At 41.2% G+C, this 27,135-nt stretch overlaps 1 protein-coding gene across 4 annotated transcripts in view; it reads left to right on the forward strand.

The window, feature by feature from the left end:
- Nucleotides 1-3,880: 3,880 nt before the first annotated feature.
- The window catches only part of USP3 (ubiquitin specific peptidase 3), a 40,628-nt gene continuing 17,373 nt past the window's right edge, over nucleotides 3,881-27,135 (forward strand). The window contains exons 1-4 of one of the 4 annotated variants that reach the window (XM_066195888.1): nucleotides 3,881-4,083; nucleotides 18,629-18,689; nucleotides 20,405-20,536; nucleotides 26,118-26,201. In XM_066195888.1, the coding sequence (XP_066051985.1) occupies nucleotides 3,993-4,083; nucleotides 18,629-18,689; nucleotides 20,405-20,536; nucleotides 26,118-26,201 (368 nt within the window). In that variant the 5' untranslated portion in view covers nucleotides 3,881-3,992. Of the gene's footprint in view, nucleotides 4,084-4,549; nucleotides 4,575-4,945; nucleotides 5,137-10,869; nucleotides 11,007-18,628; nucleotides 18,690-20,404; nucleotides 20,537-26,117; nucleotides 26,202-27,135 lie in introns of those variants that run through there. The other 3 variants (XM_066195889.1, XM_066195890.1, XM_066195887.1) reach the window with 3 other exon arrangements.

Raw genomic sequence — 27,135 nt, forward strand, 5'->3', positions numbered from 1 at the left:
AGTGCTGCATCTGCAGCAAGTAAAGGACTCACTTCCTTATGATGGGCTTCTGTGATCTCTATCACTATTGCCATCGTACCTGACTGTTTCAGTGCCATACCTTTGGGAAATTAGAGGTGAAAGCCAAATCTATCGAGTTGCTACTAGGTCTGGATTGGCATTTAGTGTGTTCAGAATGGTCACTGTGAGAGGCTGTGTGGAGCTTAGTTGCCACTTGGGGTTAAATCCAGTGCTCAGAGCAAAAGGCTTGCTAATATTAATTTCAGTTGAGTGCTCAGGGCATCAGCCAATCTCCCTCATTCTCAATGAAAAGAAACATGCCATGGGAGATACTCTTTCTATGTTTATGCATTTAATCTAGAAGTGGAGGATGGACGTGTATCCTTAGAGATAGGAAAAGTCCAGTGTGTGTGCTCTGAACAGAAGCTGGCCTCTTTCCACAGCTGTAGTTTCACAGCTGAGAAGGACATTGATCTTCAAACAAGCAAACAGGTCTACTTTTAAAAAAATTGGTTTAAATAATTTGCCAGGTGATATGCAAGAACTGTCTGGCAAAGACTGAACTACAGTTCTTCAGGTCAACATTCATTCCACTTCTACAGCATCATCCTTTCTTCATTCCATGCCCTCCAATTTCCACAGCAAATGTGGAAGTCAGCCAAGACAAAAATCTGCTTCACTTGATCCACTGAGTGATGTTCATCTAGTGGTTTTTAAGGAAGCAAAGAGCACAAGGAAAAATGCTGCTACTGCATCATTAGATCATATGATAATACATACTCGCGGCAGGCAATGTTTTCAATGTTTTCAAATATTTAATACCACCAATTTTATTTCTTAGGAATACAGCAGAACAAAAGAACTCCCCATGCAAACTTCTCCACTCCCACCGTAAATTCTTATTATAAATGCAAGATACCAATTCAGGAACAAATTCTCTCAGGTGGAGCTCATAGCATAGATGGATGACATATATATAATCTCAGAAGAAGATGTTGTGTGAAATATCTCTGTTGTAGGAGAGATGATGATGTGCTATATTAAATAGAAATTTCTAATATACAGTGCTAAATCACAAGCTCCTGTTCTGCACTGATTGCACCCATTATGAACATGCCTGTAGGATTTATATTAGCTACCATCTAAAGTACTCTGATCTGAGGAAGGATGGGAGCAAGAGATGAGACTCTTGTTCCAAATCAAGTGATTTGTACTGAAGAAATCTTACTGTAAAAGCTAACCAAAAAGGAAAATTATACCCAGAGCTCCTACTCCAGTTTTCCTCTACACTCAACACGTACATCTTACTGTAAGCCACTTAAAACTACCCTTCCTGTAAGCAAAGCTTTTGAGATCTGAGTGCTGAGAGTTGCATTAGTGATCAATTATTTTTCAGTAGCAAAGAGGCTGGATTACAAACATGGTTATACTGGTCCTTATGCATCCTTACATTTGTGATAACTGCTATGCATCATGACTCCCTAACAGATAAAATCATCCTTACTTATCTTGGCAGCTAGAGGAAAAAAAAAAAAATTAAGAGCTACCATATTTGCTGTGGGTATGGCAACTAAAACAAAGAAATGAGCACATTTTTGCACAGAATTACACTGTTCAAAGATTCATTGAATGGCTGTCACCCCACAAATGAAAAAAGAAAGAAAACTCCATTAATTATCTTGCAAAGGAACAAGGTGTAAAGTCAGTAATAGCAGTGCTAAAGTGAAAGTAGACAACCAAAAGCATATAAACAGTTTATTTTACTATATTTAATCTTGTTAATATATTGTTTCCTTACTTTGAAGGACTAAATATACTGCTAACATAATCCACACAGAGGTAAGAACGGACTGTTTTGGTTAAACTGTTTTGGTTTATACAGTATAAACTCTGGTTCATACTGCTTGGAGGCGGCCAAGTGATGCTGGTACAAGAAGAAAGTGAGAAGAGCAGATCTAACTGAAGTTTCTTACTCATTGTTTGCGTGTAAGGATGGGTGGGACACAACATATGGATTAAATGTACGCACTGGTTAGAAAAGACAACAACTGTGCTCAAACTGCTGCTTGAATTTAATGTATTGTCTTCATCACATTGTGGCAAAGGATGCAAAGTAAACAGAAGGACCCTTTGGCTAATGTAAAGCGTGCTAACATGATCACCTTTTTAAAAGCTCCTTTAATTCTTAGATGTATATCAAGGTTTGTATGTTGTATGAAGCAAATTTAAATATTGTTTTCCCAGTTAATTTTTTCTCTATTTGTATTTGCTTGTTCAAAAAGTATATAAATATATGCTTTCTATATAACCTGTAAAGTATACGATGGGAATGTTACCTACCTAATAGATCAAATATTACAAGTTTGAAGGGTGGGGGATATGTGAGGAAGATCTATGGGTTTGTGTCAAGGTAACATTTGCAGCCATTTAATTCACAGTTGGGTATCTATGACCTAATGCTGCTTCTAGCTACACAGCTAGAAATGCAAACTAATTCCATGGAGTGTAGTCCAAGTAGTTTGTGATGCTGTGAAGAATTGGATCTTTCATGCTCTGAATTTTTCCCCCTTGTGTAAACAGGATGAAAAAGAACAAAGGGTAAAGAATGGCATTTTGCCAAGGAGATTAGTGACCACCAGGACATCTTTGATACGAATATTTAAAGTATCTCATCTGAAAATCCATACAGAACTGTCAGTTTCTAAAATATTCTTCCATGAAACAGTGCAGTGCCACATAAAATACATTGAGATGGATGCTTTCCATGTCTACACAAAGGTCACAGAACAGGCAAAACCAGTGACAAAACTGTGTTTCTCACATCAGTTATGGTAAGTGAAAGGGTCTAAAACTCCTAAGAAGCAGCCGTTGTCACAGTTCCTTAGACTAAAAAAAAAAACCCCACTTTTAGGCTGGTGGACTTTATTTTCTCTATTTGAAAAGGAACTGTATATTGATATTGCAAATTGCTAAGTGATGGAACTGATATTCTGCATTGTCTGGTAAAGCTGTAACACAACATCAGTACTTTTATTATCACTGAAATGCCGCAAACAAAGACTAGGAAATTCAACAACAAGCTAAATTTGAGACCAGGTAACTCTTAAAACAAAAAGATGGCACGTACCTCAGGCCGTGCACCTTACAGAACAGAACACTGGATGGCAGGATGGACATGAGCTGGAGATCAGAACACGCAGCCCAGAGAGGCAGACTTGTCCCGGCCTGCGGGGACGGGGATTCTGCCCCAGCTCCGGCGAGACCTCACCCTAAGAGCTGCCCCCACCTCTGGGGGCCCGGCACTGGCAGGATATGGAGCTGCTGGAGCGAGCCCGGAGCGGGCCACCAAGCTCATCAGAGCGGTGGAGCAGCTCTGCTGCGAGGAAAGGCGGAAAGAATCGGCGATTGTTCAGCCGAGAGAGGACAAGCTTCGGGGTGACCCAACTGTGGCCTTCCAGCAGCTGAAGGGAACTTACAGGAAAGATGAGGCATGGCTATATGGCATGAAGTGACAGAGGACAAGTGGGAACGGGTTCAGACTGAAAGAGAGCAGGTTTAGATTAGCTATTAGGATATTCTTTACTGCGAGGGTGGTGAAGCATTGTCACAGGTTGCTCAGAGAAGCTGTGGATGCCTGGAAGGGTTCAAGGCCAGGTTGGATGGGGCCTGGAGCAACCTGATCGAGTGGAAGGGGTTGGAAGCGGATGCTCCTGGAGGTCCTTCCACCGCAGAGCGCGCCCCGAGCGCCGGAGGTCGCCGCCCGCGGGGCCGGGCCGGGGCGGGCCGCTCCCGCCGGCCTGGGGCGCCCCGCAAAGCCCGGCGGGTGGAGCCGCGCCGAGCGGACGGGAAGGAGGGCGGCTGTCCGTAAAGCCCGGCCCGGGCGAACGCGGCGCGGAGCGGGAGGCCGTCCTTAAGATGGCTGTTGTGCGCGGAGCGCCGGCGCTGTAGCGCCGCGAGGAGCCGCCCGCCCGCCCCGCTCTGCTGCGCCCGCCATGGAGTGCCCGCACCTCGGCTCCAGCGTCTGCATCGCGCCCGACTCGGCCAAGTTCCCGCAGGGCTCGCCCTCCTCCTGGTGCTGCAGCGGTGAGTGCGGCCTGCGCTGCGCGCTCCTCTCGGCTCGAGGTGGCCCGGCCGTTCCTTTGTCCTCGCTGCCCGGCGGTGGGAGGGCGTCCCGCGGCCGGGGGAGGGCCTGGGGGCGCGGGGGAGGGCAGCTGCCGCGGCCCCCACCCGCCAGGGCCGGCCCCGGGACCCTCTGAGGGGGGCTGTGCGCCTTCGGCCGCCGCTGCGCCCGCGGGGGAGCCGCGTGTCGAGGCAGGAGCGGGGGCCGCTCCTCCGGCCCCGGACCTGGCCCGGGCTCCCAGCGCGGCGCTCTCCGGCCCGGGGCGGGCGGCGGACTTTGTCCCGGCGGGGCCGGCGCCCCCCGGCCCGGCGCCGTGGAGCTCTGCGGGGCTGCGCTCCGCGCTCCTTTTGTGTGCCGGGGGAGCTGCGTGCTCGGCTCTGCCCCGGGACCGGGGCTGAGGGGAGAGCAGCCGCCGGCAACTGCAGGGTCAGCGTCTTCTTCAAATCGGCCTGAGGTTACTTTCCTTTTTTTTCTATTTTTTTTTCCCTTTTTTAAAAATATACATTTTTGGAAGGACTTTAGGGAGTGTAGTTTTAATAGGACTGCTGCGGCTGAAGGCGTCGCTTGGGACCCCCCTTCAGGCCAAGGAGCATCTCAGTGACGGTGGTCTGTGGGAGTTTTTGAGTCACGCTCACCTGCCCGTGAGTCGGTAGGAGTATAGAGGTCGTCTTTTTTTAGTACTTTGCTCTTTGACTCAATAATGCAAATATCCTGGCGTCACTGCTGTCCCTCGCATGATCTTGTTTGTTCAGGGGCATTCCCTTTAAATGTGCTGTGCGCCAGGTGTTTTAAATTTAGCTTTCTACTCAGATAAGCCCCGACGTTTGCCGTGGCGGTTTGTTTGCTGCAGCTGCGTTCAGCTGTGCTCCGTACGAAGACAGATACAGCCGCATCGGTGTAACGTGGGAAGTAGGCCTCGCCTGGAGGAGCGGCGGGACTTGTGCCTGTGGGCACTGGAGAGGGGAGAGAAAGCCTCCTTTGGGAATGACCGACCGAGGAGCACTGAAGGGCTGCATGTATTTTAACGTGTTCCTTTTATTTTTTTCACGGAAAGATGGTTCTCCTTTGTCTCGTAGTTTCACTGCCTTCTTGTGGGTAGCCTTGTAGCTGCTTGCTTAACTTCTTCCCTGATTGCAGTTTCCGGGAGCCAAGGTGTGGTACTGTTACAGCTTCCTTTTGCAAAACCGGTTATTTTTCTCTGTAATGCTTTTGATTTAGAGGCTGTACACTTTACAGTGGAGTCATGTGGAGAAATGATTAGAAGGAAGGGAATACGGGAAAAATTGTTGTCCCTAATGGTTTTTCCCAAAAAAAAAAAAAAAATTGTCAAGAAGTTTAACTCTGTTAAGTCCCTCTGTTATCTTCAGAATATCAAGGGTAAGCAGAGTTGTCGACAAGGAGCATATGGCAGTAGGGAACCACCCTTCAGAGCATTTAAAAAAGTACCAAAATTAAAAATACATGCTAAGATATTAATACAACTTCCTAGCTTAAAATAACAGCCAGTTTATGGCTACCCTCTTCTGCCTTCTGCTTCTCAAAAAAAAGTTTAGCAGTTTGAACAAATCGTTCTTTGTTGTTCAGAGGAGTTTCTCCCAAACCAGCACTTACAGGGAGAGCCAGCTGCCGGGCAGTCACCTGAGTCGTTTTACAGCACTGGGGCAGGAGGAAGGTTCGAGGGCTCTTTGGGAACTGAATAATGATGGCACCGTATCCAGGGGAGTTTTTTGTTTGTAATGCTTTTTAAGAAAATAAAGATAAGTCATGCACTACTCGCATTGATAACCGTTGAAGTCTTAACAAGTGGCTAGAGGAAAAAAGCTAGGTACTTTGAAAGTAGTTCCATTTCTCTCAACAATATCTATCCTATTTTGTGGAATTTCTAAGTCAGCATTTTCTGTCTCGAAGTCTGCATACAGATACACACTATGGGAGCCTTCTGTCAGGCTTTGAGAATTCTCTACAAATCCATTTCCCACATTTCCCCCCTCTCGAACAGAAAAAACAGTCATGCAGTATGTTCATTTTAAGGTGTCTCTACATCTTCTGTTATGTTCCTGTTAGGTAGTTTGGAAGTCAGAGAGTTTAAGGCCTCCCCATTCAGAAAGTGGTGTGCTTTCCCTGGCTATTTAATCCACGGAGGCCTGCTCTGTACAATAAGCAGTGCAGAAGTGAAAAGCTTCAAGATTATCAAAAGAAAGTGCAGAATGTTTGGTTTTTGGGGGTTTTTTTGGCAGATCTATAGCCAGTTTGTTGTTGTGATTGGGCATTTAGAAGGAGATATATATGTGAAGTAGAAATGGAGTAGAAACTGAAAACTGCTTTTAATTAGTGCTGTCATGTGAAATAATGTGGGGTAGATACCTGCTAAATCCAATTGGAGGTCGGCCTTTCCATGGCTTTAATTTGTGAAACTTCTGCTGAAGTTGGAAGCAGAGTAGCTGGAAGCATTGGCAGTCTGTGTCATAGACTGAAGCTGTTGCCTTAGTATGATGTGCCACACCTTCAGCACTGTTGTGCAAATCGTGTAATTATGAAAAGTACTCTGGAACAGCTCAGATGTGGTATTTCTCAACAGCTTTTCATAGACTCATCAAACCACGGGGAGCCCTGTCTCACCTAAGTGAGATTGCGATCTTCTGAGCACACCTGTGGAAGTCTGGAGAGGTTTGCCAACTTTTTTTCTGTGTGGTTGAGGATTCATTAATTGTTCTCACTGGGCTCATTGGTTGTTCAGTGTAGAATTTGAAGTTCTGCCTTTAGAAGGACAACTGTGGATTGCATCTGCTGAAGTCGAGATTCTGTGATTTTTGTTTTTTTTAAAGGGGGATTGTGCTTGTGAAGGATGCTTAAAACCTGCTTTTCAGATCACTGTCAGTCTAATACTCCCCCCCTCCCCCTTAAATAACATAATTTTGTTAGGTATTGAAGAGCAATTCTGGCCGTAGACTGGTGTTTCCTGTAAAAGCTGAATGTATGTGCCTGGCATTAGTGTTTTGCATTCTGATTCTGTTGTATAAGAGTTGTAATTGCACCAGTGGTCAGAAACATACGTTGTGGGATTTGGAAATGACACTGGGAGTATCAAAGAGCCAGTACGAGCAAGCTGTTTGAGGCCTAGTGAACAGTGATTAGAGTGGAAATCCACATGCTGAGTTAATGACTTTTTTTGTGTGTGTTTAAATTACTAAAATATTTGGTAAATTCAGTTTGTTCAGAATAAGCCCAGATATCCCCGAGTGCTTATTTAGATTTGAGATCAAATGTTTTGGGCTGAGTAGAACTCTCACGAACATGACTGCACTGGGTCACACTGCTTTTGATGTTTTTTTTTTGTTTGCTGCTTCCCCGCCCGCCCCCCATCAGGTTTTGTTTTCTCAGTTAAATGAGTTGCACTGTTCTGCGTTCACTGGGGTAGGTAACACCATTTTGCCACACTGTCATTTTTGGCTTTGGACCGTTGCAGCCAGTGCCAAAACAAGTACAGTGTAAAAGCACAGGTACAGACTTCATCCTCTTGGCTTTCTTTTTTATCCCAGCTGCTTCTTAGTGTTGGTTCTCCATTTCTGTAAGTATTTGTGTCTCTGTCTGCTTTTCCAGTTTTATTACTAGAGGTCCTGATTTCTTCTGTCTTTTCATGATTACTGTAATATAAGAGGAGGGAAACTTGCTGGAACTGGAGAGGGGTAGGTAGGACCTTAATCCTAAGAAAACTTCAGTTCTCTGCGTGTAAACTCAGGGTAAGATCATGGACAGTGTGTGGACCTAATGGTCTGTATTGTGTGTCTGAGGACTATTTGTCACCCTACATCTGGAAAATTAATTTGGCCTGGAAATTGCCAGATTTATTCTGAAATTTAAATGACAAAGTAAATATATTTTTTGAATTACCCCTTTTTATCCAGTCGCTTTAATTTCAGAGTTGGGTACTCTTCCACCTTTTCATTTCTCTGGGTCACTGCTATGCAAGAATGCTTGTTTGTAACTCTGTAGGTTGTTATATTTTCTTAGATTCATTCCCTGACTGTTGTTTTAAGTTAGCTTGTTAGATTTGGGTGTTTTAGACTCAGTCTTGTTTTCCTTAAATTGGTTGGTTGGTGGTTTTTTGTGTGTTTCCTTGTTTTTGCTTTGTTTTTGTTGGGTTTTTTTTCCTGTTTGTATTGGTTACTGATGTGTGAACTGACCTTGGGGTCAGCAGCCTGTGAGATAGAGCACACTGCTTGGGAACCAGTTCTGTTAGAAGATGCACGTTTATTGAGATAGGATAAACGTCTTAATTGTCGTCTCATAAGTTAGATGGAAATTTATTTGAAAAAAAATATGTTGCCTTTGAGAAACTTGATCTAATCTTCCTGATGATTTTGAAGATCACCTTTGAAGGGCAAATTTTATTACTGACTGTTCTGAGTATTCAGTGCTTTGAAATGACTCTTCAAAGTGTGGCACGTAAGGAGACAGGATCTCCTGATGCATTGTGGAAGCAGGATGAGACCCTGTGTGTGCATGGCGGACTCTTGATTTACCTCAGATGAGGGCAAATCTCATTACAACTGGTTTTAATGTAAATAGGATGATTTTCACCTGCCTTTCCCAAGCTTTTCAGGAAATACAGGTGTTAAACAGTATCAGTACATTAGACTTTGTCTGATCATGTCAAGGTGCTTAGGCTGACACACTTAGACTCGGGTTTTTGGGGGTTTTTTTGTTTGTTTGTTTTGTCACGTGTGTCTGAGGTTGGCAGAGTGAAAGTTTCAGACCCAATATTTGGAATGAAATTAAGCTTTGAGCCATTTCCCGTTTGACTGGTAGCACTTCCTTCATTTAATAACCTGTTTGTGCTTTGCTGTTTTAACTAATATTTCTTACCTAGATAAAAAGTGATTAAGGCCATTAAGTGAAATATTCCGTGAAGATTAGAAAGTGCCATTTAATCAAAAATTTGGATCTGAAAACTTGTTTAGGTTGTTCTGATTTATACTTCAGTATTGTTGGAGGAAACAGATTTTACTGTAGAGTGAATTGGAATTGCTATATGGTGCCCTTGTTATGGGTGTAAGTGTAAGGTTTTGTCCTTAAAAATCCTTTTCCTCGATTGTAAGAGGATGTGTTAAATGGTACTTGACACGATGACTACACTTGGCATTTAGCAGTCTTATCTGGTATGTCAAAGCAATCCTCTGGGGTTACCCCCTTTGGAATATCTTGCATAATTTTGGATCTTGTAAACGTAGTTTGAGATTTCTGTGGCAGATTAATTACCCAGGGGAATCTAATCCCAATCCCCCCGAGCAGCCTGGCAGAACAAGGTGGTGTTTCTGGAAGTTGGCCTGGCCCTGGTGGTGCAAGCAGACAGCTTTTTGCCTGTGGAGGAAGGTGATACCCCAACCATGGGGGTTGAATGTCCTGATCAATATCAAACAGGGAAGTACTGATTTTTTCTAGGTAATTTTAGGTGGGAATATGACCATCTGCTTGTCTGTGCCAAAATAGGTGTCTTTTCTCAAAATTGCCTTGAACCTTTTAACTTTTGGGGGGTTTTACCCTTCAGTTCATGTTTTGATTTGGTAATGTTTTCATCCACCATGCATTTCTTTCTCTCTCTCTCTTTTGTCACAGGGATGGTTTAAGGCGTCTTTGCTAGTATCGGGAAAGTAGGAATGTAGTAGTGGCAGCTACAAACAAACAGATTATTATTATATTATGTAAATAAAGCAAGAAGACTTCTGTCTGTCTTTCCCCTCTTTTCCCTCCTATTCCCAGCTTGAATATTTTGACCTGCTATTAATTGACAACGTACTCAAAATGACATTACACTGTTGCCTTTGCTGTGATTTTTTTCTGGCTGCTGTCTGAAAATGAGCATTTATGTGTCTTACTCTAACAGAAAGGCTGACTAACTTTTTTTTTTGTGGTTGCTAGTGCTACACTGAGGAACAGTATCTGTCTTTCTGTGAAAGCTAAAAACATTCAATTTTAAAATATGTGTATTTAAATTAGTGTGCTAATTAGTTATCAAAGTAGCCAAACAACTAAAAAATGTTTTTAGGGTGTAAAGGAGAAATAGAGGCAGTATTTTCTATAAAAACGCTTTTGGCCGTGCCTGTTAAGATCAGAGTGCCTCTGATGTTTTCCGTCTGTCTGTCTTCCCCTACTTTTCACTTTGCTTTCAGGCACGGTGTGATTTTTGTGGTATATGCAGGAAGATCAACTGCTGACATGTCTGCGTTGTCCTGAAGTTTGGCTGGACGTGCAGAAACACGAAATTCTCAGAAGAAAGGGTGGCGATGTGGGCTGGGAGCCGAATGTCTGTGTGTGCCTGGCAGCGCTGGCTCTTTGTCTGTCCCTCCCTGACCCGGGGAGCGGCGTGGGGAGCTCGGGGTGTCTCTGCTGGGAGTGACTGACCTTGGTTTGGCACCTCCTCCCCGCAGTGTGTTCAGCCGCTTCCTGGGACCTGTTCACACTGCTGAGAAGTTCTCCTGACCTCCCTGTCTGCTTTTCCAACGCTGCGCTAGAATACAGGCAAACAAAACCGCCTGCATTTTTATAACATCCCCGTTTCTTAGAGTGGAATTCTGATTACATAATCAGAATACCGAACTGAAGCCAGTGGGGTTGAGTGTAGAGGAGGGGCATTCCAGGCAGATCACGTTGTTCTCTGACATCCTTCAGCGTTAGGAATGTGTTGAGCACTTCAGTGACCCACTTAGTCTGTGAAAAGTTGTGCACCTATCCCTGGTTTATATTCTCTCTCAGGTGTTGTTTAGTATATCTAAATTATGTATGGTTTTCCACTGTAAATGGTTCACTGTAGCCATCTGTGAAATTTCTTCTATGAGACTAAGCAATGCTTTTATTTACCACAAGGAGGAGGAAACTACATGTACAGGTATGCATAAACACAAACTATCACTAAATGACTTCTCTTCTTGCTAGAGACCCAATCTTTCTGATTTTGGCTGAAAGATAAGTACAAAGGAAGTAACTTGGGGGTTTTCCCATAGCTGCAAGTGAGGGTTATTTGTTTCTTTCTTTGAACATTCTTTGGGGGTTTATTTGAATTCTTTTACATTTGAATGTGATTTGAATCTGGCTAGGACTTGATACTGTTGAGACTTTTCTTCATTGTGAAAGAAGGCTTTAACATTTTTATGTGTTTAGTAATGCTTACCAGGAGACTTGCTTCCTTGTGAATTCTTTTGCTTTGATATAAATGTAATTGAAATTTGCTTAATATTTTCTTAACTTTTACTTTAGTTATGTGTATGTTAGCTCATTTTAAAATAAAGCATTTCAAATAGTATAACTGAAAACCTTTTTGCCCTTCTGATTTCGTTTTGACTAGAATGCTCTTTTTTTAAAACGTGCATTAAAGATGTCTTACAAATGAAAGTTATATAAACCATTGTTAAATAGAATTTTTTTTGTAATGGTAAAGAGTTTAGAGCAAATTCAGTGAACATGTGAACTTTTTTTTTAACGGGGTAGAGGGAAGGAGAGAAAGAAAAACTTTCTGAAATTATGTTTGAAAACAAATGGGAGTATTCTTTAAAACCTGGACAGTAAAACCAGCTGGCTGTCCAGGTTTTAACGAATACTCCCAGTTGTTTTCAAACAAATGTAGAACATGTCTCTAGTTTTCAAAGCCTGTAATGTTCCTTTTTCCTGCATTCTTTGTTTAGAATGGGGCTTTTTTCTGCTCAGAGGTTGAAAAATACTTTTGCAACATTTACTTCCTTTTTCAGTCACCTGACTTTCATTAGTTATTTACCTGGAATTGAGTGGCCTTCTGAAATGTTGAGCAGATGCTTTTCCCAAATGCATATTAGCTTTAAACATTCCCCCCCCCCCCCTCCCCCAACAAAAAACCCAGAGTAAACAACCATGCACGTTTAACTCTGTCTTTAACTTCTAAGAGCCTATTCCTAGATTATAAGATAGTGGTAGTAGCACTTCTGCACTTCCTGCACTTCTGGGTATGTTAAGGCCTGTCCTGTCTTTTTTGGTACTTTTGATTCCTCGTGAATGTAATTTTACAATAGGGTCAGATAATTATAAAGCCTGTGTGTACTCTTGAAGGAACTGCCATTTAAAATACACAAGGGAATGTCAGAAGCTGGGAACCTGATCTTCACAATGGAGTTGTGTTGCTGTATTTGTACTTAGTAGTAAGGAGCTTATATTGCTTGTTAGGGCTTTTTACAGTGCTGCTGGTAAAATTACTGATGTACTTTGGAGGATGCCTATATTCTTTAAGGCTTCTTTGTTTCTGGCAATAAAGGGTTTTTTTTCCATGCCAGAGTGCCTGATTCAGCACATATCCACATACCCTGCAGTTTTGACTGATGGTCTGTGATGAAGAAGACTTGTAGTTTTTGCCTTGAGATGCTGTTTATTGTATATGCTGGTTTATTAACTGAGTTTGTGGGCCAGGAGGAAAGAGTGCACTTTGATCTCAAATGTTCTGATTTGGTCCATTCATCTTGGTGGGAAATCCTGAGTGTTTCATGTGGTGGATTTTGAATGTAGACTGCGTGGATATTCCTTGCAGGGGAGCTTGCAGCCTAGGTGAATGCTGCAACTGCTTTCAAAAGGCTGGGGGAAAGTTTTACTCTGTCTCTTGCTTTGTCTCACTGTTCCCCTGAAGAAGTGCTTCTTCATGGGAAGGAATGTCCCATGAAGTCCTCCCTCAGCATTTAGAAGTTGTCTGTAAAGAAGATCTTTCAAGGGTAGGAGATACATGCATTAAACTTGAGATGTTCACATTTTGATTGAGAGGGGATTTTGTGGAGAAAACTCCTCTGCCGATTTATTCAGTCTTTGAAGAGACTTGTGCCTGCATCCAGAGGGAGTTCCAGAGCTGTGAATTCCAGCAGTGGGCAGAACCTTTTTGCAGCTCTAGCGTGTAAGCCCAGAGGAGGGACCATATCCAGTGCGTTTGTCTCCTTGATGTTTCTCACAGGTTAATAACGTGAGTGATTCCCTGCTTAGAACACCAGCTTTCATGGGTGACTCTTGACAACTGATGTCTGTTGTATATTGTGTATGGGAAGTGTTATGTGTTCAATTCAGAGCTGTTTTGGCAAATCACCTTAAAAATTTTGCACAGAGTGATGGCTTTTGGGATATCTTCCCCTTGGCTCCAGTTACAGTTATTTAAATGACTAAGGTGTATGGGCCAGTAGGCTCAGTTCTGATCTATCCTGGTAAAATTCTTTTGGTAAATGATAAATTTTGGTAAATCTCTTGTTCTCATTTGTAAAATAGAAGTGGGCTTCCTGAGATGCTCTGAATCCTGTGACTGAAAATCTTTCTGTTTGAATTGCTATTACTAAAGGGTTTTTTATAAGTTTGGTTAAATGCTTGTACAGAATTTTGTGTTGTCACCAGGATTTTTGCTTGCAAATTTCTCCCACCTTTACTTCCAGATTCTTGAAAAAGGTAGCTTTTGGTCTGGTTCCTTAGGCCTGATGTGTCGCAGCAGAAGGGTCATGTTTTACAAAGAAGGGGTTTCTCATTTTGGTGTGTGGATTGTTGCTGGTTTTTTCTTTGCACGTTGTTAGTGGAGACTGCCCAACTCTCTTTTGCTGCAATTGTCAGGTTCTTTAAGGAGCAAAATGGGAGTCCTGCTACTAAATCATAATTAAACAGGACACTGAGAGATTAAGGTAAAATTAAGGCAGAGGTATGGGAAATGAAAATTAGTCCATTTCTTGTAATAATATTGTGGGTTTTTTGGATAGGCGCATGCATGTCACATGATACAGCATGCTGCACTTATGTAGCATAGGTATGTATGTGTTTGTCACCAAGTGCTCGTGTTTGCGGGATGATTTCCTCAGCACAGTGTCGGTGGACCACTGGCACCACAGGTTTATATTTAATATATTGTTCCTTCTTCCTATATTCCTATATTTAGTTCCTATATTTAGTATATTGTTCCTGAGTGGAGCGCCAGTGGGTTTTTTAAATTCAGTTTAGCTTGTTTGGGTATAGCTGATCCATTGTGTGAACCCAAAGTGAACTGACCAGTGGTGAGTTATTCTGGAGATGTTTCTGTGCAGGTCACTGTGTTATTGAGGTGTATAATTGGGCCAGTAACGTGGGGATACTGCTACGGCTCCTTCTGAGAGCTTAGCCCAGGCTGTCTGGTCAAGGCTGTGGAGACTATTTGGAGTCTTTTAGTGATCCTAATCTTGTTTCTGTTCGATGTGCTTTTAACAGAAGGACCAAAGTATTGCTCTCAATGTGCTGATGTTTGGTGACCTTTTCTGTAGTGTAGCAGTGAAGGGCTATTTTAAACCCTGGCTGTAAGCACAGTTCTGTAGCAGCTCTGGCCCCGGGTCAATTGCTGTGTCGATGGCATGGCTGCTGCCAGATCTCTGGCGGACAGTGCATCTTGCAGGTTTCTGAACTTGGCTGCTTTACAAAAACTGCTTCCTGTTTGTCTCTTCCTCTTCCTGCTGCTCTTTTCTGTTGCCAGTTTCTCAGCTATGCAGTGTGCTGTTTAAACAAACCCATTCGTTCCACAGGTCTGTTGTGTACTTTTACATAACTGTAACTTTCCTTCAGTGACATTCTGCATCTTTGCTGTGTAAGAAATGCAGCGTTTGCCAGGAGCAGTCATGCTTCACATGAGTGCACTTGGAGTCAGTTTTCAATACGAAAAGAAAGTCAAGCACCAGAAGTACGTATTTGCACGATTATGAGGGTAGGATGGGGTGGGGACCCTGTGGTGAGAACTCCAAATGGATTAGCTGTATCTTGCTCATTCTACTTGGCATAACTCAGTGAACCTTATCTGGGTGATTTGCAAAGAGTGGAAACTGCGTGGACATCTCTGAGTCTTCCCAAAGTTATGTGTGAGTCTTTGCTCTCTTGGGGATGGATTGATATTCCTCTTCATTTAGAGAGGGCGTTGCAGACTGTGTAACACATCAGTATTCAGGTTTTACTTAGAGAAATAATTCTGTAAAAGAATTCTTCCTATTTCACGATGAAAAATTGTATTTCTAAGCTTCTGAATTAAGATGATTTTGATGTAAAGTAGCAAATGGCCTCAGATAAGATTGTGGCATTGCAGCTTTGCTTTCCCTTTTCTTTTGACGTGTTAGTGTTGTCTTTGCCTGACCACTTGAATCTATTCTAAAAGTGGAGCAAATTGAGGCAGTTGGTAACTCTTTCAGTAGCCACACTTTCATTCAAGCTGAGAAAGCAGCCAGCGTTCCTTGGTCTGTATACCACTAAATAAGACATAATTTTTTTTTAATATGGTTACAATGTTTGAACATAATTTAAGTCCAAAGTAAGGGATGCTAATGTAATGCTCCCTTTTCTTTTTTAAGTAGCGCTAGAAGAAAAACAAGCCAAACACCCAAATCCCAATTGGAAAATTGATTATGGAGCGAATATATCTGTACCTATACAAATGTGTTTGAAAGTAATTTCTTATGATTTCAGTCTCTGACCTGAAAGTCAGAACACCCAAGTCTGTTTTAGGGGTCAACTTCCAGGGCTGTGTAAAAGTTCTTCAAATTGAAAAGGCATTTGCTATGGATCTCTCCCTCTCACTTCTGGTCTACTTTGAAGCTTACTGCATTCATGTCAGTACCCTGTCTGAAAGGCATAATGTGCAGTGTCTTTACACATGAAGCCAAACTGTCTACCTCTAGTTTAGATTTTAAGTAGTTCTGGACAGACACTGTGATTTTGCTGTGCATTCCATGGATAGAATCCTGACTAACGCTGGAAACTCCCAGTTTAATCTAATTTATAATGTAGCAGGATTGTAACTGCTTCAGGATCTGAACTGAGGAATGCCTGGAGAGCCAGGCTTTAGTGCAACTATCTGCGGAGCCAACCTCAGAGAGATACAGAATGCAATCTCCAGCAATGTGTTAAAAAAATCAGTTGGATAATTCTCTGAGAACAGAGCAATTGGAGGTCACAGATTTAACACTGCATTCTGTGTTTAATCTTAATGGGTGTCACTTCCATGTGGTGTGAGTTCTTTGTGGATGGAGATGTTTGTGGAGAAGATAAACTACACATTTCTGATGTGATGCAATTGGAGCAAAGTTCTTCCTAAAAGTTAAAGTAAACAAATGAGCCATCTTTTCCTATTCCCTGATACGAAAGATGGAAAATTTTAGTGTATGTGATTTTTTTTGTATTGTGTGGAGGTTGGACTTTTTTGTGCAACATTTGGCTTTGCGGCTTTGTGCAGAACATTTAAACCTGCAGAATGAGCACTCCTTCAGTATAATTTAACACTTGACAAACAAGCAGTACAGGTATTGAAAGTAGCTGAATGTGAAATTGCAGTTGTCTGGTAGGGGTGGAAAGTAGGAGTAATGGTTTCCATCATAATGCTTTGACCCGCCAGCTGAGAACCAGTTCCATGCATAGATGATAACATAGTGAAAGTAAACATGCCATTTCACAGTAGGAAATTTCTGCTAGGATTTTAATGCTAAGAACACCTTTTTATGTTCCTGGCATGGAAAGTGTAGGGTAGTGCTTTCTTCACACAGCACTTAAACACCGATTAAGTGCATTAGTGGTTTTGGCTTTTTTCTTTCCTTCTGGTTAATATTTTACGTTGCAGTTTGTAAATTCAAGCAAATAATATTGTACCAGGGTAGAGCAGTGGTTCCCTTAGCCCATTTTTAATTGATAACGGCTGTTTAAGAATCTTCCCTTTCTCTTCTGTTTGCCAGTTGTAAATTTTGGGCTTCTTGGTAACATTTTGGTCAAATTAGACAAACTTCTTCCACGTTCCTGAGTTGCATTGTAAAGCTAAACAGCTCTACCTGGGTGCCCTCTATCTATTGCAAGATGATCGCCACAGCTGTGGGAATAAGCAGCTTTAGAAATAGAAAAATTGGGTTTTGCAGAAAAACTGAGACACGTGAGAAAATCTGTTTCTCAAGTAAAGTAGCTGAAGGAAGCAGTTCTGGAGTCTTGACTAAAGAGTTTGAAGAAATTACTTCATAAAATATTTCTGGAGAACGTGCCTTTTTCCCCCCCCCACGTAACATGGTAGCATTCTCATTTTAAACATGCTTTGGATTTAGCTTTTGAATTGAAATACAGCCGCTATTTGTAATAATAAATTCAAATGCAAAAACCAGTTGTTTAAAAAGCTGTGTACTCTTTCTTTCATCACCTGATTGAAATCAAAAAGGTAAAATCTGGTGGTGGAAAAATATATTAGCTCTTCCAAATAGCTAAGCTTGTCAGTTCTCTGTGGAATGAAAATTGACCCTTTTTAATGAACATTTAATTTGATAAAGAAACTACTTTTCTTAGCTTGGTTTTCTCTGATAGTCTTGGATCTTAACAGTTTGCTGTGTACCATGGTTTGTAGCTTGGTGGACTGTATTTGGAGTTTTGCTACAAGTCCTGAATTAGCCTGCTCACGTGATCCTACCCTGGAGGAGCTTCTGTGCTGCTTCAGTTCTTGTTTTAAGGTGTGACTCCAGAAGGGGAGGGCTGTTCTCAAGCTTTCCCACAATAAATAACAATATAAGTAATTTACATGTACAACCAGAGTCGATCCTCTTCTCTTTGTCTTTCTACCCCCTGGCCTTGCAGACCCTCATGTTCCCAAGGCCTTTTCTCTCCTCTGTGACTCTTCACTGGCTGCTCCAAGCAGCAGAAATTCATAGTGTGTAAAATGTATGGTTCTGGTATTGTACCCTTTTGTATTTTGGGGATAATCAAAGTTGTATTTTATTTTTGTTTTCTGCCCTCATAGCAGTGCACTTAGCATTTAATTTTCTCATCATATTAGTTGGGTATTTGAAAGTGTCATACTATTTTTGTAAATTCTGTGGTAATGGATAGTTGTTAACAAGCTTATTTCATTTAAATCTAAGTGTTATATTTCATTGCATCCCTCTTTCAGTGACCTGCTGGGTTGGAGTTAGTTTTCTATGGCTCTACCCTGGGATGGTGTGTCATCTTTTTTTAGTGTTTGCCTTTTTTTGTTTGTTTGGGATCTTTTTTGTGGGTTTTGTTTTGTTTAAGCCCTTTAGCTTAAAACATCCATGTTTTAAATTTTCCAGACTTAAAATCTGAGAGTCAGAAACTCAGATAACCTCTTCTGATGTCTTGAATAGATTGTGAAGCACAGCACTGGTGTTGCATTTTAACCTTTCAACTGCTTGTTCGGGACTGAGGGTAAAATCATTATGGATAAATTCTTTTACCAGCACTGCAGCATAGGAATACACATATAAATGGTGTGTATTATCATGCATTGCATAGTAATTTATTCTGTGTACTTCTTATCAGATTGCCAGGCTTTCTTTCGATGGTTTCTTGTAGAACTAGTTTTGTGTAACAGAAGTGCTAGTAGCTTTTTATCCTGTGTTCACTGGACTGTTACTAAAAGCCAAAAGTAAAAACTGGAAGGTTTACCAGTGTTTTTGTCCTTCTAGTGTTGTATTTTAAAATCAGGTAGACTTCATTCATTTGACACTTTTTTTTTTTTTTAATCTTTTACAGTGTGCCGGTCAAATAAAAGTCCCTGGGTCTGTCTGACGTGTTCAAGTGTCCATTGTGGAAGGTGGGTACAGTGTTAGTGTGCAAATCTCTTAATCAGACCTACATCTTTCTCCTTTGTTGCTTGACTCTCTTCATTCAAAATTTCCCTGAAATAAACCTTTCATTATCTCATTTAATATTGTATGTTTATGCTTAACATGGTTCTTTGCTACTTTATGAGAGTCTGGAGATTATATTCAAGATACGGGGGGTTTATTTCATTAAAATTTTTAAGTAAAGTGGACAGTAAATGTGATTGCTTAGTTCAAAAAGTGTGTGGAGAACTGATAATTTGGTAGATTATTGTAAAGTTCCATTCTGTGGAAGAGGTTTCTTTTGTGATAAGATAAACACAATAAGAATTGTTGCAAAGCCACAAGTTGGCATAGCTTGTTTTGAGAGAAACAGCAACTATTCAGCTGAAAATAGCTTAAATGTACTGCAGTGTAGTTTTGGACCTAAAGCCATAGCATGAAAGACATAGCTGCCATCAGAATTGCTTCAGGCTTCACTTTGATGTGTGTATTACTTGAAGTACACCAAATAAATTGTAGAGGATTTATACAGTCAATGTTGTTATTTGTATGTCAGGATAATTTTGGAAAATGTGCTGCTACGTAAATGTTTGAGATGCACATATTAGTGGAATGCAGTTAGTGTTGACATTTAGACAGTATCTGAGATGTGAACATGTTTTCATCTATTGAGTAACATCTGTGCTGGTGTGCTTTTATTTTGGGAAAGCATCATTAAACTTAGTGACTTTGTCTTTTAAAGTGGATTGAATGAACTTCAGGTTTTTCTTTGATCTGGTTAGCACCAAGTGTCACAGTTTTAATAATGTGTCTTATTAAGAGTTTTTAACACCGATCCTTTTCCCGTCTATTTATTTAACAATTTTATACTTGGTGAGAGCTAAGAGAGGGGGAAATACTTCATGGTATGTAATTGTGTGCAATAAAGAATTGGAATATTTTAATTGTTACTAATCTTAAAAAAATTACTACTGTCTACAAATGGCCTTTTTTATGTGCAGTTGGTAGACATTGAGTCAGTTATTTATGGAGTTGTTTTGTCTTTCCAAATTGCTCCCATTCTTAGAATGGAAAGTAATTGAATGAGAAGATAAAATGTACCTTAGGGCTCTTGCATTTATAATGACTTTTTTTTTTTAATTAAAGGTGCCTAATTTCCTGTATCTCAAACTTTGAGCATGAAAATGCTCCTTGTGTCAGGAAAAGAGCTGCAGGATTTTAGACTTCTTATTCCCTTATGTAACCACAAGCTCCAGAGCCCTTCAAGTTCATGAACTCGACTGTAACATTAAAACATGCTGCAGAATCGGAAAGCTGAAAATGGGTGTCAGCACTCCATTAAAGGGATCCCAAACACAAGTGCTTGGGGGAAAAGGTAGAGCTGTAAGAACAAGAAAAGCAGTGCAGGCAACTAACTGCACTACATGTATGGAAAAAGAGGGTTTAGGATTTTCTCAGTTGCGGAAGTGCATTGGTCTCTTAAGAGCACAGATCCTGGTCAAGGAGATGTAGGGGCTAATTTGGACCACAGGAGAGAGTAAAGGGAGAAAACACTGGAAAATTTAGCCAGTGTTTTCATACAGGCGAATTGTCTTTTTTAATACCGGTGTAAATATTGGATGTCTTTTTTTATTCCTATTTTTTTAATGAATGTTGATGAGCTGATAGAAATATAAACTCCTTTCTTTTACATTTATTTTAGATATGTGAATGGCCACGCAAAAAAGCATTACGAAGATGCACAGATTCCTATGACCAATCATAAGAAAACAGAAAAACAGGAGAAAGTTCAGCATACTGTGTGTATGGATTGCAGTAGTTACAGTACATACTGGTAAGGGTTTAAACACTGTAATTTGACAACTTTTTATATACTAGAGGGTGAAAACATCAGACTCTTGTGCAGCAGCATATTACACACATTTCTGAGCATTTCATTTTTCGATTTCCAGACCTGTCTTTTTGGAACTCTGCTTTTCCATGTTTATTGTAGCACTGGCTGTAACTAAACTCTCACATGTCAAATGTCTTAAACAGAAGAAACTTTTTGAAGTAAGTGCTATGGGGTTTGGAGTTGCTTCTGTTTGCTTTGGGGTATGTGGAGACCCAAACCTCTTAATTGCAAAAGCTGTTTGGTTGTCGTTACTCCTTCCATCAAGCTGGTGAGCCTTTCACATATCCTTTATTTGTCAGGATTCAGAAAGTAAACCATTATTACACTGTAGTTCCTGCTGAAGAGATCTGAACTCGAGTTGATTGTGTGTATACCTTCTGTGAGTCTGGGAAAGTGACAAATCCTGTTGGGAAGCAACCTTGAGTCTCTGGCGAGAGTAAGGAAAAGAATCAGAAATGTTTCTTTAAACAGTACAGTGGCCTCGGCTGATTACTTTCTGTAGGGTTCTTGCAGTGTGATAAGCACTGTTTAAGGAACCTTAATATCAATGTTGCTAGTGTTGGATTCCGGACTGTCCTTGTTCCCCAGAGGGCAAAGACTGGGAGTCAGTGGCAAGCACTGCTTTTTGCCTTAGCATCCTTCATCCTCTTGCCTCTTAAGCGAACCTGTTGACAGGTGCTTCCCCATTTGCAGCTGCTCAGTGGTTTCCCATGTGTGTTGTTACTTGTGCAGCATGGCAGTGCATATTTGAGCAGCGTAAATCTCAGGGAAATCCTTGTTATGGTCTTGTAAAATTACTGGATGTGCGGCTCCTTTAATGGATATTTTGTTCAAATAGTTGGGTGTCTTTTGGGTAGTTCCTTAGGGAAAATGATCTCTTTGATGAAGTTTGGGTATCCAGTTTTTTGAGGAATGCTTCTCTAACAAGTATTTTTATCTGCTGCAAGTAAAACCCCAGTTATGGGATTTCACCGGAAGAAATGTTGTTTGGAGCATCTCAAAAACTGCTCAGATGGCGCTAGCAGCTGTAGGCATTTAAGCATAGGAGAAGGATTTGAGTAGCTTTGTGATGTAGGGGAATTTTGCTTTTGTTTGCATTTTATTTTAATGACCAGCATTTTTGTATGCTCCTCTGTGAATACATGTGAAAACAGTCAAGTTTTCTGAGGGATGTGCACAGGTTATCAGCATTGCAACAGCTGTGGGAAAGTAGTTTCACTTTCCCAATTAATACTGATAGGAGCTGAGTTCTGTGTTGTGGCTTTTTGTGTTGTTTGAATTATGCCCTGTCTTCCAGTCATTTTGAAGGCAATAATTTTCAGAGGAATTTGAGCAGGGAATTTGAAGTCGTCGGTTATATCCCCATTATGACAAATAGTGCTCGCAGCTTGATGAGTTCCAGCAGCAAGTCTGAGCACCCTGCTGACCTTATCCCAAACCCCGTGTGGGCATTGCAAAATACCAGCAGCCAGGCTGGGGGCTGTGAGATCTGTTACTGACCCCAGCTGTGCTGGGGAGGGCAGGCAGACTTGCACCTGGGGAGGTGTGTGTTTGTGGGAGCACAGAAGGGAAGCAGTTCAGCATGTTCTGTCTTTTCTGCTGTAGTCGAGGCCTGAGTCATCTATGGATGAACTGGAACTAATTGTAGTCAGCTTTGCCTTAGGGAGTTCCTGCTGTGGGTAATTCACCAGCAGATTATAGCTCCTGTGCTAATGTGAAGCTGAACAAGTTTCAGAAGCAGTTTATCTTTGCTTTCATTTAGGATATTTCAGGTTTTTCCTGCATGATAATCAGGGAAAGGTACTTGAATTTGTTGCTGCACCCAACTGAAATGAGCACAGAAGTTTAAAGATGAGGCAGAAGGCACCCAGATCAACTTTTCCCTCTTAATTTTGGACAGTACTGTGAAGGCTGCCATCAAATAGTGCTGCCAGTTTAAGCAAATAGTTGGGTAAATTTGAGACATAATTAGCTATTGTGGAGAGTGAATAGGCTTTCAATTGCTTTGAAAAGGCTATTTGTGAGCTGCAGTGTAGACATGAATCCAGTAGACAGTGCTAAGTTTATGCCATGGTCGTTCTTTAAAGTGAGCTTTTATGTAAAGATGAATATTTTATGCTACCGGTGTGGGCTGCCTCAGTAATTTGAAAGTGAATAAAATACCATCCTAAGACTTAATTGAATTTTACTTCTGCTTTTAAAATAATGCAGATATTTTGATGCAGTGCTGGCTTTTATATTTTTATTTGCAGTTCTGCTCAAAGTTGAGTAGGATGCTCTTATTCCATTTTTATCCTCTGGATTCCAATTTACTGTGTTCCTTGGCTCGCATGACAGTAGCAGTGAATAGATAGGGCTGTATGGGCTTTCTAAGAAGGCTGAATTTGATAATTTGCTTTCCTTTGTCTGTGCCATAACTGTCATGCAGTCTTTCCCGGAGGGGTTTGCTGTTGGCTTACTCAGTCCTCCTATTCAATTGCTCAGTCTTACCAGTGGAAAAGTTGAGAGAATTTTTAAAATATTTTATTTATTATGAGAGTACAACTCTCGATTCTTTAGTCACTTTTGAGACAATAGATGCAGTACGAAACCTCAGGCTAAATTACATTTGAGACCTTAGCTGCTGAGAAGAAGAGAGTCATGAATCACACTTTTTTCAGGTAATCAGCCTTTAAGTTAGTTCTAAAGTACTACATACAAAGAGTGTCCAAGAAGTACAGTTCTTTTTTGTTTTCAAACTGTCATAGGGTGCTTTCTCATTCTGTGTTAGTTTTTTGTGCACGAGAAGTAAAATGATAAGTGTAAGAACCCTGCTTTCCTGAAAGAGGTCTCTTGTAAATTGGTTTTCTCTGTGCAAGTACACAGACAGTTGGCACGGAAGAAGAAAGACTCCCCTGTTTATAAATTTGCATAATATGTTTCCTCTGTTCATTTAATCTCAGACACAGTTTGCAGGTCAGATTTCTCACCCATTACCCTCCTTGTTATCCCTTAAAGGGGCACAGTTGTGTCAGGGGCGTGTGTGTTTTCCTGGCTGGTGTAAAAATAACCAAGTGTCAAGGAAAAATCCTTTTCTTAGTCTCTGTGAAGATGGTTCTCTTTAAAAAACACACCAGACTTACTGTACTGGTGCCACGAGCACTGGAAAATGAGATTGCTTAGTACTATCATTTTGCATTCTACAATCAGTGAAAATAAGAAGAGTGAAAAGCCTTTTATCCAGACAGTAGAACTTGAGCTCTTTGTTTACTCATACAAGGTGTTGGCATAACTAAGGAAACCTGGGTTTTCTTAATTTTTTCTATCCTTCGAATTCTTCAAATCTAGTCAGGGCTTTTAAACACAGCAGGAATTTCTGTCCCTCCTAAGCACTGTGACAGCACTAAGCACTGTGTTCCCAGAGCAGTGCATACATTCACAGGCTCAGTGCCATTTTAGAAGCAAATGAGGCCAGGCCTTGGAGGTAGCATAGGTACTAAAAATAGAGTTTATAGAGGAAAACACTGTGCCAAGCCATATAAGGGACCCTCTGCAAGGTATAGAATTTGTTCCATGTTGTTGCTGTTAAAGCGTATTGTAGAGCTGCTGTATCCATAAAAGGTGTTTGTTAGTTTGTGACAATCCTGAGGATCACAAATTAAGCAGCTTTTTGAATGCCAGCTTCACATATAGGATGTAATTTCTCAGCAGATTACCCTTAAGGTGTATGGGCTTAGCAAATTTAAGTTACTAAAACGTAAACTACTTCTAAATCTGTTTACTTGGTTTATTCAAAATAGATTGGAGGTAATGCTGTTATTTCGAATAGTAATGCTGAATCCTCAGAGTTGCAAGAGAAGTAGTTTAAAAAACCTGCCCATTAAAAAGAGAAATAGAAGTCTGTCCTGATTCAACGTGAGGCTTACAATTACTTTTCCAGTATTGGAAGGACCCTGACATTTAATGATGTATTTGGTTTTATTCTTCCATCTTGGGGCAAGTGCTAAACTAGTATGTCAAAATAAGGTTAATGTGATCTTCAGGGCATGGGAGCAATGAAATCATCTTTCAGCCTTCAGTTCTCATAGAGGCTTTCAGTGAGCTCGTCTCTGCTTCCACCCCCTGCTTTCTCAAGAGGAGCGACTCCAGCATTAGTAGCAGTGTGACTGTGCTGGTGCAGTGGCGGTGCCCCTGCTCAGGGGTCCCACGCTGTGTGTTCCCACCTTGGCTGGGCTCCTGTGCTCTGATCGTTTGCCTGGGGCCCGGGTGTTCTGTGGGAGTGGCAAATGCAGGAGCACCTCATTAGGTCTTTGTAGATGGCTGAAAAAGCTGACAAGGACTACCGAAGACATGGCTGAATAATAAGCACGTTATTACAGACTTCTTCCCCCTCCCAAACTGACTTGGTCTGTGGCCATCTTTAAAAATGTAACAAGAAAAAAACCAACAAAAACAAACCAGGTAATCTTACTAATTCCCAGATCTTGTGTAAGTACCCATAACTGCTGCGTGCATTGTTTGGATGTCACGAGAGTCACGTTAATTTTTCTTCTTAGAGGCAGAAATCAGAGGTCCTGAACAGGCTGATCTTAGGGACTCCATTCAGTGGCAAGGACCTTTACTTTCTCAACTCTGTAGCCTTTTCAAGAATGTAGGGTTTGAAGTAACGCCGGCAGTACTGCAGATTTATGTGACAGAGCGTTGTGAATTCCAGTTGTGCCTGAAGTCAGTAGCTTCATTAAATTAGGAAGCAAATGTGGATCTGCTCCAGCAGAGGAATAGCCTGAGGTGATGACGATGTATTTTGCGTTTGAGTCATTCTTGTGCCAAGGGGAAAGGAGAGACATAGCTACAGTTCTGATATTAAACGTATCCAAACTTAGTTTTCCTCACAGGACAAGTTTACTTGCCTGCCAAAATTTAAAGCTGTAATTTGACACTTCACAGTACGTACAGAAACTGATGAGTGATGGAATGATATTTGTGGTTAAGTACGAGGGCCAAGTTGCCACAGACTTCTGGCCTGACTTTGGAAAACTCAAGTGATCTCTTAGTCCATCTTCCCTGGTGTTTTTTCAGTAGGACAGACTTTAATGTTTTGTATGTATCTGTTCAGCACTTCAGGTTTCAGTGGTAACTATACAATGTTAAAAGAGTTTAAAAATTAATCAAAGCTTTGTTTCTTGTTTACCAGGTCTTTTCTGATGAATCTGTGGGTAGACTGCTGAGTCTGGTTTTGGTTACACTGTTTCAGTTTTTGTTGGACTGGAATTCTGCCTTGGGCGAGGCAGTACATCGTGCTTTTGATTTCTAATAGAGAACTAAGCTAGAAGAAAACCTGTGTAATAAGATGGTTCCTGTACCCTCTTCTGCTGAAGGGGGTGTTCTCAGAGGGAACCAAGCTCAGTGTGAGGTGTTGTGCTCCCCAGTTCTCCTCATAATCTTTCACTGGATCCCTTTGGTGCTTCCCACATCTAGGCTTGTGTGGTTTGATCTGCTTCACTGAGGTTCTTTGCATATCCTGAAAAATGTTTTTTTGCAGTTATCGCTGTGATGATTTTGTAGTCAATGATACCAAGCTGGGCCTGGTACAGAAGGTCAGAGAGCACCTACAGAACTTGGAAAAGTAAGTAGGTTGTTTGCATCCAGACTGCCTTGGGCAGACTTATAATACTGCATCATTTAAGTGGTATTTGTTTCATGTGTGTATATGTATCTAATTACGTGCATCTTAATCCTTCTATGTGTCTGACACCATATTTAAAAACCTTCTCATCACTGAGAAGCAGAGATGCAGAGCAAATGGATTTGATTGATAATGATCATATGTCTTGTTTCTTATACAGTGAATCTTGCAGCAGCAGCATATGATGATGCAGGAATTTCTACCTAAATGATAATTCCTGTCTTTTTCCATATAAATGAGAGAGATTTTTGAGAATGAAACAAATAGTGTTGTCAGATCTTTGTCAAAAAAACAGAATAAGCTTTTTTATCAGAGAAATTCAAGACATACCGGTGGAAATAGTCTTCATATTAATTGTACAGTATGATTTGGTAGTAAAAAAATTAAGAAGTCTTATTAACTTAGAACTGCACAGAAGAGACATTTTTTTCCTTTGCCTCTGTCTGGTGCTGTTTCACTGGAAAGCAGATAATCTGCTCTGGACATGTATGTGCTGTGGCCAGTCCTAGAGAGCAAAGAGTGCTTGCACAGTTGGCCTGAAAATCTTACCTAATGCCAAGCAGAAACACGTGTGCATTCAGTGCATCCAAATACATCAGAATGCCCCTGAGCTCACACAGGACTCCTGCTAAGAAATGGCTGTGATCTGGGGAAATGTCTGGATCCTCCCTGAGTTAAGTGTATTGATTACTTGGTAGGTTCTTTTCATTATTTTCCATCCTCTTTTGATGACCTTGTCAGGTACATAGTGAGATGTAAAGATGTTTAAACATAATGAGAAATGAATTGGAAACATCCAAGCAATCTTAACTTCATGGGAGATAAAAGATACAGTGCAGGCATGTGTTCTGTGTAAAGGTGGTTTTTGAATGCT

Source organism: Chamaea fasciata, unplaced genomic scaffold (genome assembly GCF_029207755.1).
Source record: "Chamaea fasciata isolate MVZ Bird 193981 ecotype frontalis unplaced genomic scaffold, bChaFas1.0.hap1 SCAF_14, whole genome shotgun sequence".
Classification (NCBI taxonomy): Eukaryota; Metazoa; Chordata; class Aves; order Passeriformes; family Sylviidae; genus Chamaea; species Chamaea fasciata.